This window comes from Crocodylus porosus, unplaced genomic scaffold (assembly GCF_001723895.1).
Source record: "Crocodylus porosus isolate Cpor-Errol unplaced genomic scaffold, CroPor_comp1, whole genome shotgun sequence".
Lineage (NCBI taxonomy): Eukaryota > Metazoa > Chordata > Crocodylia > Crocodylidae > Crocodylus > Crocodylus porosus.
This window is the reverse complement of record NW_017728915.1, coordinates 2,836,194-2,847,091: the sequence shown is the minus strand read 5'-3', so window position 1 is coordinate 2,847,091 and position 10,898 is coordinate 2,836,194. Positions and strand designations below refer to the sequence as shown.

The window sequence follows — 10,898 nt, the reverse complement described above, 5'->3', positions numbered from 1 at the left end:
CACACACCCCAGCCACCCGCCCCCCCACGCAGACCCCCACAAACCCCATACTCACCTACATCCCACTTATCTGCACACACCCACATGCTCCCTCACCCCATACCAGCACCTCCACACCTATCCATCTCCCCACAGACATGCCCACACTCTCCCCTACACCCCACAAACCTATACCCACCCCCTCCCCCACAATATACAAGAGTAAGACTTCATTTTAAACTATTATATACAATCACCTCTATGTACATTACAGAAACACATGTAAACCAGGACAAAATATTCTTTGAAATCACATTAATAAATGTTTCAGCTGTTCTCTTTTTAGAATATAATTTGGTATTTTTCTGGTTCTGAGAAGGCAAAACCCCCTGCTGAAAGGATTACTTCTGGAGGTAAGGCGAGGAACTTCTTGGGGCAAAGATCAGGGGTTTCATAGTTTGTAGGGTCGGAAGGGACCTGAGCAGATCATCTAGTCCGACCCCCTGCCATGGCAGGAAAAAATACTGGGGTCAAATGAAGTCCCAAGATGGTGACCAGGAGGCAGGACACCTGTCAAGGGGTGGGGCTATCCATGCAGTCCTCAACAGCTTGCCAGAAATTGGTAACTGGCCCTCCACCTGAAATAACTGCCCACCCTTGGACTAGACTCCCCTACTGTCACAATGGGGCTTTCCTTTACATGCCAGGCTGGTGCATTCAGAAATCTCCATTCTCCTTGTCTAAGTCAGGTTCTCCTGTCCATGACATGGCTCTGCTCTCAGACCTGAGGCTGGAACAAAATCACTGTCCCTTGAGCAGGAAATGGGATGCTGGAGCACTGAATGGCTCTATGATTCCTAGCCTCAAAGGAGAAGTTCAAAACCACCAGGGTTCTCCCTGCAAAGAGATGCCCTCCACTGTTCTGCACAGCATCTCCATAACATGCTGACTGGTCCATACCCTCCCAAGGCAAAGGGATGTCATAGGCTAGGGACTGCAGCAGGCAGGTACCTGTATCTTGGCCTTCACCTTGGACCCCACATTCTCGTACTTCTGAGACTTCCATAAGGCTTTCACAGGCTGAGGTCGGCTGTGCTCCCTGGCCAACTCTTTCTCTTTGCATTTCTTCTGGATCTCCCGTATCCGCCTCACATTCTCCTTCTCATAGTTCTTGGACTCCTTTCCTGCACATCAAGAGGAGATACAGCTTCTGCCCTCGTAACGTACAGCAAACCTGAGATGTCACCAACAGATGCAGAACCCAGGACCTTCAGCATCAGAGATGGAGGTCTCTATTACCCAAGTCACTAACAGCAACGTCTTCCCTCTTAACTTCCCTGTGTGCCAGGCACATAGTGGAATCATATTTTTTATGGATACCCCATGTGGTTGGTACTTGCAGCTGCACAAACAAGCACAGGAGGATGTGCCCCTGCACAGTACTAGTAACAGAAGAATTGTCCTCTCCCAGGAAAACACAGGATTGGTTATAATCCTCACTGTCCTGGTTGGGATTGTGCCAGACCAACCGACACATCATCTGCCTCTTCTGGTTTCCATTGTCAGATAATCTTGAGGGCTGCACTAGTGTTCCAGGTCAGTGTCAGACAGCATGCACCATCCTAACACCAATACCACCTCACAACAAAGGGAAAAGGTACCAGTTGCTGCTATTCTAGAGATAAAGGGAGCAATAAACTTTTCACACATTGGGGGTGGTAGTGGCTGGCATGCTTGCCCTGCACAGACTTACGAACCCGAGTCCATGTGTCCATGCGCTTACCCCTCCCAGCCTCTACAGATTTTACATACCATCAACTACAACTGCTCAATCATACTTACTTTTGGGAGGTGATTCCTTGTCAAGGAAGATCCCCTCCAGCTGCAGCAGGACCCCAACTGTCCCCTTCTGCCCCTTTGCCAGGATGTCCTTACCACTGGGGCGGATGCGTGGGGCAGGCTGGGCAGGGCGTGCACTGTAGCAGTTGGGGTATAAGCTGGGATCTGAGGCCAGGGGACCAGACAAAAAGTCCAGCTTCAGAGCATTCCCTTCCAACCTCCCTCGAGCTATGAAAGACAACAACAAAATCAAGATACGCAGGGAGCGATGCCTCCCGCCTCATGTTTGGGGAAGCTAGAAACATTCAAGCAATTGCTGCCTCCTCCACCCACTTTTCAGTCACCACTGGAGTCCCCTTCTACTCAGAACATCAATCTGCTCAGCATCCAGCCCTTCCCATCAGGGACCCTTGCAGAGCACATCGAAACTGTTCCCCACCTTGCTGAGCTGAGTCTTCATGAAACTCCCTGCCCTGGCTGCTCACACAGTAGTGACTGTGTGCAGCCACAAAGGACAGTATGAGGCTGTTAAAAAGCCACTGAGCTGACCCCTGAGATGGCTCCAATGGCTACAGTATAATGCAAGGCCAGAGGACAGTGATCTGTTAAAATACTACATAGTCACAGGTTATTTTGTACATCTGATCCCTGCTCTGCAGTGCCTCCAACCTGAGACTTACCTGACAGGGGACATTTGTAATAGTCTGGTAAAAGTGTGGGGTCAGGAGGGATAGGACCAGTAATCCTGGAAGGCCCTTCACACATCTTGGCTTTGGCTCTGCGGCTGCAACAGACAAATCCAAATCATTAGGAACAGAAGCTGCTTGGGCACAGGAGGTCCTTTCCAGCCATAGTTATTTGAAATCCTTCTGCACTCCCACCCTTCACTGAAGAGATCACACCTGGAATTGGGGGATAGAAATACAACCGTCACACAAACAGCCCCAAGTGGAAGCCCCCCTGTGCACTGACTAACCAGACCCTGCCCAAAGCTGACTAAACTGTCCACACTTGTTGTTGCATCTCCCTTACCCAAAGCCTCTTTGCTGGCTCTGTCTGCTCCAGAAGGTTGAGAACAAGCAGTTCTGCTCTGAAGGGTGACATCAAGAATAGCCTTACCCAGAGATCCATGCTACAGTCACCTTACCCAAAGATCCATGCTGCAGTCACTGACATGAGCACAGGCTACCACCCACCCCAATGCCTGTGCCAGCCACCTCTAGCAGCTCTAAGGAGTCTCCTTTCAGCCATGGCTCATGCCACTGCCCAGGCCTTGAGCTCATCTGCCCCTGGAGCTATTCAGGAATAGCTCCATGTGAAAATACTAAGAGCATCCACTCTCAAAGCTGCTCCTGAGAAGTTACCACACTTCACAAGTAAACACAGCCTTGTACCACATTGGTCTCTAAATGCAGACAAGTCCTTATGCTGACAACACTTGTGCCCCTGCAGCACCCTGGGAAGGTCCCACCATACTCAAATCCTCCACTACCCCTCCCAACCTTCTGGGTTGGACCAATTCTCCATCACTAGGACTGCCCAGGAATAGCTCAGGGCCAGCACCTTCTTTCATGGAATGGAGCACTGGAAGGAAAGAGCCCAGCAGGGCCCTCAAAGGACTGGGCAAGGCTGGCCAGTTAAGAAAACATGTTGTGAATGTCTAAATTAGGCAGATCTGATGCAGAGCAAATGTAAACCCATAATACCATATATACAGCCCCCTCCTCAAAGCAGCCCCTCATTTTGGACCCTGCCTTGCCCTTAGACTGCTTTGGCAACATCCCCATTCCCCAAGGAGACCCCAGAACAACCCCAGATCCCTAACACAAGTCCATCCAAGGTCCATGCCATAAGGGAGCCAGGCAGTATCTTCAGCCCTGACTGAGCTCAGACCTCTGCCCTGATCAACTGGCTAGGGAATCTGTTTGCTCTTTCACTGCAACTCAACCATCCCTCAGAAAATAAAGATTAAGAAATGCTGGGGCAGGCTTCAAGGAGAGATGAGAAGAATCAACATCTTGTGACACTGGCAAGAGCTGCAGGTGCTCAGCTCCCCCTTGGCATCAGTTCCTACCCATAAGCAGGATCCCTGACCAGCAAAGGTGATTCCATACTAGCACCTCCAGCCAGATCCCCAGCAGGCAGGAGGCAAGGCAGTCTCAATGTACTCCAGGGACAGACTGGATCCCCAGCTCAAATTACAAGCCAATGTATTATTGATCTGGAGGAAGGGATAAAATAGCCTGTGATGACATCAGCTAATCTGCCTTAGTCTCCCTTGTTACAGCCATGCAGGTACAGCTCCAAAATTAGTTCCATTAGTGGAGGGCTAAGTATTTAGTCCCCAAGGCTAATTGCACAGGCCATAAAACAGTAGTGACAGTCACGTGCTGAATAAGAGCTTGTCTGCCAACTGAGTGATTCCAGTAGAGCGGCTCCTAAATGATCCCCAGGTGGGCACTGAGAGGCGTTGTCTACACTCGCCTGCCTCTGCTGGTAGAGCTGCCCAGCACGTGACATCACACAGCTCCACTGCAGCAGCTGTTGTTCATGCTCTGCTGGCACAGAGTGGAGAAAAACCAGCTGTCAAAGGGGGAGCAGCTGGGCATATCCTCACGCTCCTTTGGCAGTTGCTAGAAGGCAAAAGCCTTACTCTGCTTGGCAAAGCTGATGTCATTCTGCAAGCAGAAGGAGGGTTCATTTTGCCCTGGAGGAGCTGTGGGGAAGGATATACTCAGCGCTTTGTCAGCCAAGCTCTGCAGCGTGGACAAGGCCCACACATGCCTTAGCTCTGGCTTAACTGAACCCACTTTCACAGCAGACTCAACAGAACAGCACAAACAAGTCATGCTCTGGAACTGTAACTTCATATCCTACCTTCATCCAAACTGGCTTCCAATAGCAGAAGAGTCCAAAGAATGCCTCTACCCCTTGGGGTGCAAAACAGGGATGTTTGCAGCAAAACTTGCATGAGGGTATTAAAGGGAAAGGTAACGCAAGGTATGGGGAGTGGGGTGCTTCCTTTCACACTCTTCAGTAGCTGTCTTTCCTGCTTTGACAGCTCCAAGCCTCCTGCCCAGAACATCCTGTACACACCCTGACCTGCCACTTACATTGCTTGGGGATTTTCTACATGGCTCCTCTGAGGAGGAAGGGGCTTATCCCAAGTCATGATCTTGCCTCCTTAGACATCAGAAATGCTACAAAACATTGCTATGGGATTTATGCATTTGTGTCAGCTCAGTCCTACTAAGCCCAGGTGTTGTCAGACACACAGCCCTGCTGCATTCGAAGATACCAAAGGATCAGGCTGGAATTTCCATGCTGCTGCACATCACCAGTTCTTGGACAGCCCAACTGAGAAGTGCCTACCTGTCACCATATTGGAGCATAAAATGTGACACAAACTCCTGACCTGCCCCAAATACACCTGCAGGTGAGAGACTATTTAGCGCCTTCATGCACCCAAGGTTTCAGGATGCAAAGCTGCTTCCACACTAAACCCTGCTGACAGAGGGGCTGAACACAAAATGGTGGGCTTGACCCTGAATTAACCCAGTGCTGGCAAATTGGATCAGCTGGGGAAGGAGAGCTTTGACACACAAATCTGATGCTGCACCCTCAGCCCAGGCATGCTTACTTTCTTCCCTGCTGAGCACATGCTCTCCAACTCTGAAAGACAGGCGAACCAAGTCACTCTACTGGCAACTGAGTTATTTCAGCACTCTGCTTTCAAGCCATTTAGACCTTGCCAGCTATGCTCAATTTAAAAGCATCTTCTTGGAAACACTGGGCTCCTCCTGGCCCTCACTTCCCCTGCTTTGGAACCAGGGTTTGACTCCCAGCCAGTGCAGTTGGACTGGGAGTCAGGACACACAGGTTCATTGCTGCTCTATGACCTTGGGCAAATTGATGCCTCTCCCTGTGCCCGAGTCCCTATCAGTAAAATGTAATATTGCTATTTATCTGTTTTTCCAAGGTGACTGAAGACCCACATACACTATGTGAGCACAAAGGAGTCTTATTTTTCTGCAGTTAGGGCCCAGATTTGCCCAAGCAAATGCCACTGCATGCAAGAGAGAGCTTTGTTGGGTGCATTCTCAAAGGGCAGGCAGAATCTAGGCCTGTGGTATTTGACCTCTCCTTGCAAGGTCACAGCTTTGAACTATTCAGGTTCTCCCGGAAGACAGCTGAGTATGCAGAGGCAAAGCCAATCTCTCACCAGTACTAGCTAAACCCTGAGGAAACCAACCACACTGATTGAGAAAAATTTGTCACAGAGATTAACCCAAAAGAACAATGAGCAGCAATATATTTAGAGCCTATTCTGAGAGACATAATGCAGTGAGATTTAGAAGCCAAGTTTGCCCCGAGGTGATTGCTGTAATTCAATTGAAAGGGTTGTGATAAAGGAAACAGGGCCTCCAGAGTGAACTAGTAAAAGCCCCTTTCAGACCCTTTCCCTTTATATTCTCTCTTGATAGAACTGGATTAGAAGGAAAGCTTATTACAACAGAGCAACAGTGGGAAAACACAGTGGCAACCAACCATGCTGTGCAAACAGCCCTCCAAACAATGCAAGATGACTTCCCTTGCTTGAAGAGAGCAGCTGGCAGATCAGGGAGAAAGCAACAAGAGAATGCCTCTTCCAGCTGCTGATACCCACAGGAAGATGCACCTCTTTCAACGATCTGGGGCAAGAGCACTGTACATCAGTTCTGCTCCCATTATTGTGAAAGGTTGAAATGTTTCCAATTTCAATGCCAGCAGAAGCAACCCCACCCCATCAGAAAGCAAGTCTGGGTGAGCTTAATATGAAGGAATATGGGCCACTGCATGAAAAAGGACTTAGCAGGAGGAAGGGCAGTGTGATGGCAGAATATTTCCCCTATTGATGGCTGCTTTGCCTGCCCCTTCGGTATCCAAGTTACACCTGATAAGCAACGTATTTTGTTGTTCAAGCCCCCAGGGAATGCAACGTAATGTGTACATTCCCCTTGGCCCCACTGAATAGATAGGAACAGGAAAAGTGACACTCTCCATGGGTCCCAAAACAGAAGAGAAGCTCCTGGTAGCCACAGAGACTGCAGACCATATTCTGTTCCCAGAGGGTCTCCTCTGCCTTGCCCTCAGACACCAGCCTTCAAGGCCTGTTTACTCTTCTGCCTCTCTGCTGACAGAGGGGCCAATTAACACCAGTTATGCTGGTGACTTGTGTTCAGGTCATCTTTTCCCTATGCACTGGGCTGACCTTCACACACAAACTGTTAGGAGCAAAAGTAGCTCATATGCTCTTTCCAAGAGGCAGAAACGATACCCTTCAGCAATAGCCCAGAACACAAGGCAAATGGGACTTTCATCTGTATGGGATACCAGGCAGGGACCAAGACCGGTACCTGTTTAAAGAAAGGGTGAGGAGGTAGATGTGACCTCCCTAATGCTCCAAGGACAAGGGAGTTACATGTTCCTGGGCCAGAACAGGTAGGACAGCACAGCACAGGCTTGGCCACAGCATAGCAAGCAGCCTCCCTCTGCTCTGCCCCAAGGATCCTTCCCATGCAGAGACTGAGGGACCCAGCATACAGCTCTCCACTAGATCAGATGAAGACAAAGCATATGTTGGCATCTGTAGCATCTGTCCACTGGCCGCATCTCAAACAGAAATGAGGGGACGGGTTCACCTTTTGTGGGTTCCCATTGCAACTCCCCACTGAGGACCAAAGATAACATTTCTCAGGGCCCTTGAATCCTCTGGCTGCTTCCTTCCTTTCATTGTGAGATATAACCCCTGGAGCATCGTTCACAGCCTAAATGACTAGCACTTGTCCCATACAGCTCAGACAAGCTCGAGATTACATGGGTGTGATCATCTCCACTCCAGCCATTCAGGGTGCAAGGAACATATATCTACTGAAGTCCTGAAAGGCTAAAACCCTGCCACTGGAGAGATCAGCCAGGTGCCCTACACCAGGGGCATCAAACATGGCCCATGGGCTGGACTTGGCCCATGGAGCCACAGAAGATTCAGCCTGCGAGTCTCCAATTGACCCTGCATGCAGCACATGGAGCTGGTCCCATGTGAGGGGTAGATCCAACACTGCAGGTGCTGTTTGCAGCACAGGGGGTCAGTTTGGGGCATGAGCTGTATGAGGTGTCTATGCTGAACCAACCCTGTGCACTAGCTATGAGACCAGTTTGGATCGGGTTGTGCTGGAGCCAGCAGGACAGGTTGTTCAGCAGGGTACCACATGCTGTGCTAGCCCCCAGTGCCAGGAACAGCACCCATGGCACTGGGTCTAGCCCATGCACCATGTGCCAGCCCCACTCCAAGAGCTGTATTACCTCTGGTGAGCCAGGTAGACAGCACCACAGACACTGCTTGCCACACAGAGCTGGTATGGAGCATGTACTGCACACAGCCCTGCACACAGATAGCCTGGGGCCCAATCCTGATTAGCCTCAGAGCCAGAGTTCAGGGCCAGTCCACTGGGATGCAGCTTTATACCCTGTGCCAGCTCCCAAGGCAACAGGCAGTACCCACAGTGCCTGATCCAGCCCATGCACAGCCTGCAGCAGCATAACCCCTGGAGCAAGGCTGACTGACACTACCTACAATACAGAAGCTGCTCCAGCACAGGGAATGTGCTGCATGTGACATCCCACCAGACCAGTCCTGCCCACTGGCTCTATACTGCTGGATCTAGCACACAGACCAGCCCAGGCCCAACTGGGCAGGGTAAGTGTAATTAGGTTGCAATCTATCTCTGAGACTGAACTCTTAGCCAAGTACCAGCACTGCCACAACACTCCTGGGGTGTTCCAGCAAACTGCATTAGAAACATTTAGTTGGTTCAACTAACCTCCGAGGCTTCCTCTATGAGGCTCAGAGTTCATGCACACCCCAACAGGCTCTCAGCTGCACCGGCCGCCTAAAACCAGGACGAACCAGCTATACATTTTCATGTGAGAGTCTGATGCGAGTGAAAACCAAGCAGAGACGTTCATACTACTCTCTCCCACCACCAAGCACTAGTGGATTCCTAAGGTACAACTGCAAACTGGTACAGGATCTCTACCCACCAATATCCATCACCTTTTGAAAACATCCAGAAGCTGGGGATCTAACCACTCCTGCTCATAGAGATCCTATAGCACTTTCATCCTTTGAAGCTTGGGTCACAGTCTCTACTGTTCCAGGCTCTCTGCCTGGGCGTGCCCTGTGCAATTTCACTTCCTGCCCTAAACTGGTGCTGTCAAATAGCTGCCCTAAACTGCCCCATTTCAGCATTATGCTCCCTGCTGCTGTCCGTGCAGTGCTTTAGGTGCTCGCAGAGGACAGACAGCTGTAAAAACCGAAGCTGTCTCCACTGTGTTGTGCTGCTCCCCTCGCTGCAGCACGTACAGGAGTCACGGCGCGCTTCTGATTGCTCCTCCGGCCGTTCTCCTTTAATTACTGTGTAACACGCTGCTCAGCTCAGCCTCCGCTTCCTGCTGCCTTTGCCGCCGCGCCGGAGGCCGCTGGAGCCGGCTGGTTCCGCGCACCCTGTCCCGCTGCCCCAGAGCAGTCGGTGCTCGGCGCCCCCGGCCCCCGCCTCTGGGCCCTGCCGGCGGTGCCGAGGGGCGCGGGGAGCCTGGCCCGGCCCGCGAAGGAGGGGATTTGACGCGACCCCAACCGGCAGGCGGGGCGCGCCTGGCCTGACGCGACCCCCGGCTCGCCACCTCCGCCGCCCCCACAGCGGGATGCGCCCGGAGCCGCGCACGCACCTGCCGAGAGCTTGCTGACGAGGCAGAGCGGACCCACGCGGCCCTCACCAGGCAACAAGCCGGTCCGGCGCCGTGGAGGCTGCTGGGAGATGGAGTCCGGCCGGGCTCCACCGCCGCGCATGCGCAGCTAGGTCCTTGGGGGGCTCGACCCAGTGGGCGGGCCGTGCACTCACCCGCCCCCCGGGGCCTGGCAGCGCAGCGCGGCTCTGCTCAGGTAGCGCCGTGGGGTCGAGTGGGGTCAGGACCCTTATCGGCTCTTCGAGTCCTGCTAATCTCTCCCTCCGCAGGTGTTAGTTAGTGCCCCCCTCTCTCTTCTTCAAGGGTCTCGAGGTTCCTCTGTTGAAATGCTCCTCCTGCCGCGGTGGCAGCCCGTCCCGCCTGTCCCAGCTTTGCAGCCTCTGCCCGGGCTTTAGCTCTGGTCACAAAGCAGAAGTGGGGCATAGACACAACTGCCCAAACGTACTGAGACACTTGGCGAGAGGCCCAAGGTGCTAGCTTTTAACAGCCCAGAGTAAATGAGGCATACAGTCAGCATGACAATAACCAGACTAACAGCGCAGCATCTTTGCCGTCTTATGCCTAGTTTGTTCTCTTTTTATTAACTTAATACATAACTGAGCAAATTAATGGACATTTCGATAGTGATATTTGTTCTTGTTTCCATTTTAAACTGAATACTACGGTGCCAACCCACGGGACTAGTTTCTTGTTGACCAGAGGAAGACATGTGCTGTATTGCATGTGACAATGAGCCGTGCCACCTTTTCAAAATCCCAGATCCATCTGTGGCCACCTGCACCGTGGCAGCTGGCACTGCCCCATGCACTGCCGCCCTGCTACACCACTGCTTACTGAGACCCCTTCTGAACCCATAAAAGAAGCAAGGTGCCAGGGTGATCAAAGGCATGTGTATGTGTATCCTACTTTTCCTTGCATTACACCAGAAAGGAGTGACCTGGTTGAGAACAGGTGGCATTGCAGCAGGAGAGGGAGGGCACCTGCTCCTTGAACAAGGTATTGTCCTTAGGGTGGAAAGTACAAACTGCTACCATAACATAGAGCAGACAGAAGTACCTGCGACTTAACACTGATTGCTGAGCAGTGGATAAACAACCCAGCAATCTTCAGGGTGCCAATGACTTTGTGCAGAAGAGTACTTTAGAGGAGGGTACTAGTCTTACCCCCGGTGGAGGAAATGCCACCTAAAAGTTGTGGAACTGAAGTCCAATCCATGATAGGGTAGACTGGGCTCTTTAATTCTGGTCAGCAGCCAGTCCAGGGGTGAAGCCCCAATAGATGGACAAACTGAGTAGCTG

The 10,898-nt window shown here is 51.6% G+C and overlaps 1 protein-coding gene across 4 annotated transcripts in view; it reads right to left on the bottom strand.

Moving 5' to 3' along the window:
• ENKD1 (enkurin domain containing 1) overlaps window positions 1–9,665 on the bottom strand; it is a 14,365-nt gene extending 4,700 nt beyond the window's left edge. The window contains exons 1-5 of one of the 4 annotated variants that reach the window (XM_019535537.1): window positions 7,215–7,559; window positions 6,367–6,509; window positions 2,499–2,602; window positions 1,822–2,046; window positions 991–1,163 (exon numbers count right to left, since the gene is read on the bottom strand). In XM_019535537.1, the coding sequence (XP_019391082.1) occupies window positions 991–1,163; window positions 1,822–2,046; window positions 2,499–2,602; window positions 6,367–6,509; window positions 7,215–7,376 (807 nt within the window). In that variant the 5' untranslated portion in view covers window positions 7,377–7,559. Of the gene's footprint in view, window positions 1–990; window positions 1,164–1,821; window positions 2,047–2,498; window positions 2,603–6,366; window positions 6,510–7,214; window positions 7,560–9,582 lie in introns of those variants that run through there. The other 3 variants (XM_019535536.1, XM_019535538.1, XM_019535539.1) reach the window with 3 other exon arrangements.
• Between the last annotated feature and the right edge of the window lie 1,233 nt (window positions 9,666–10,898).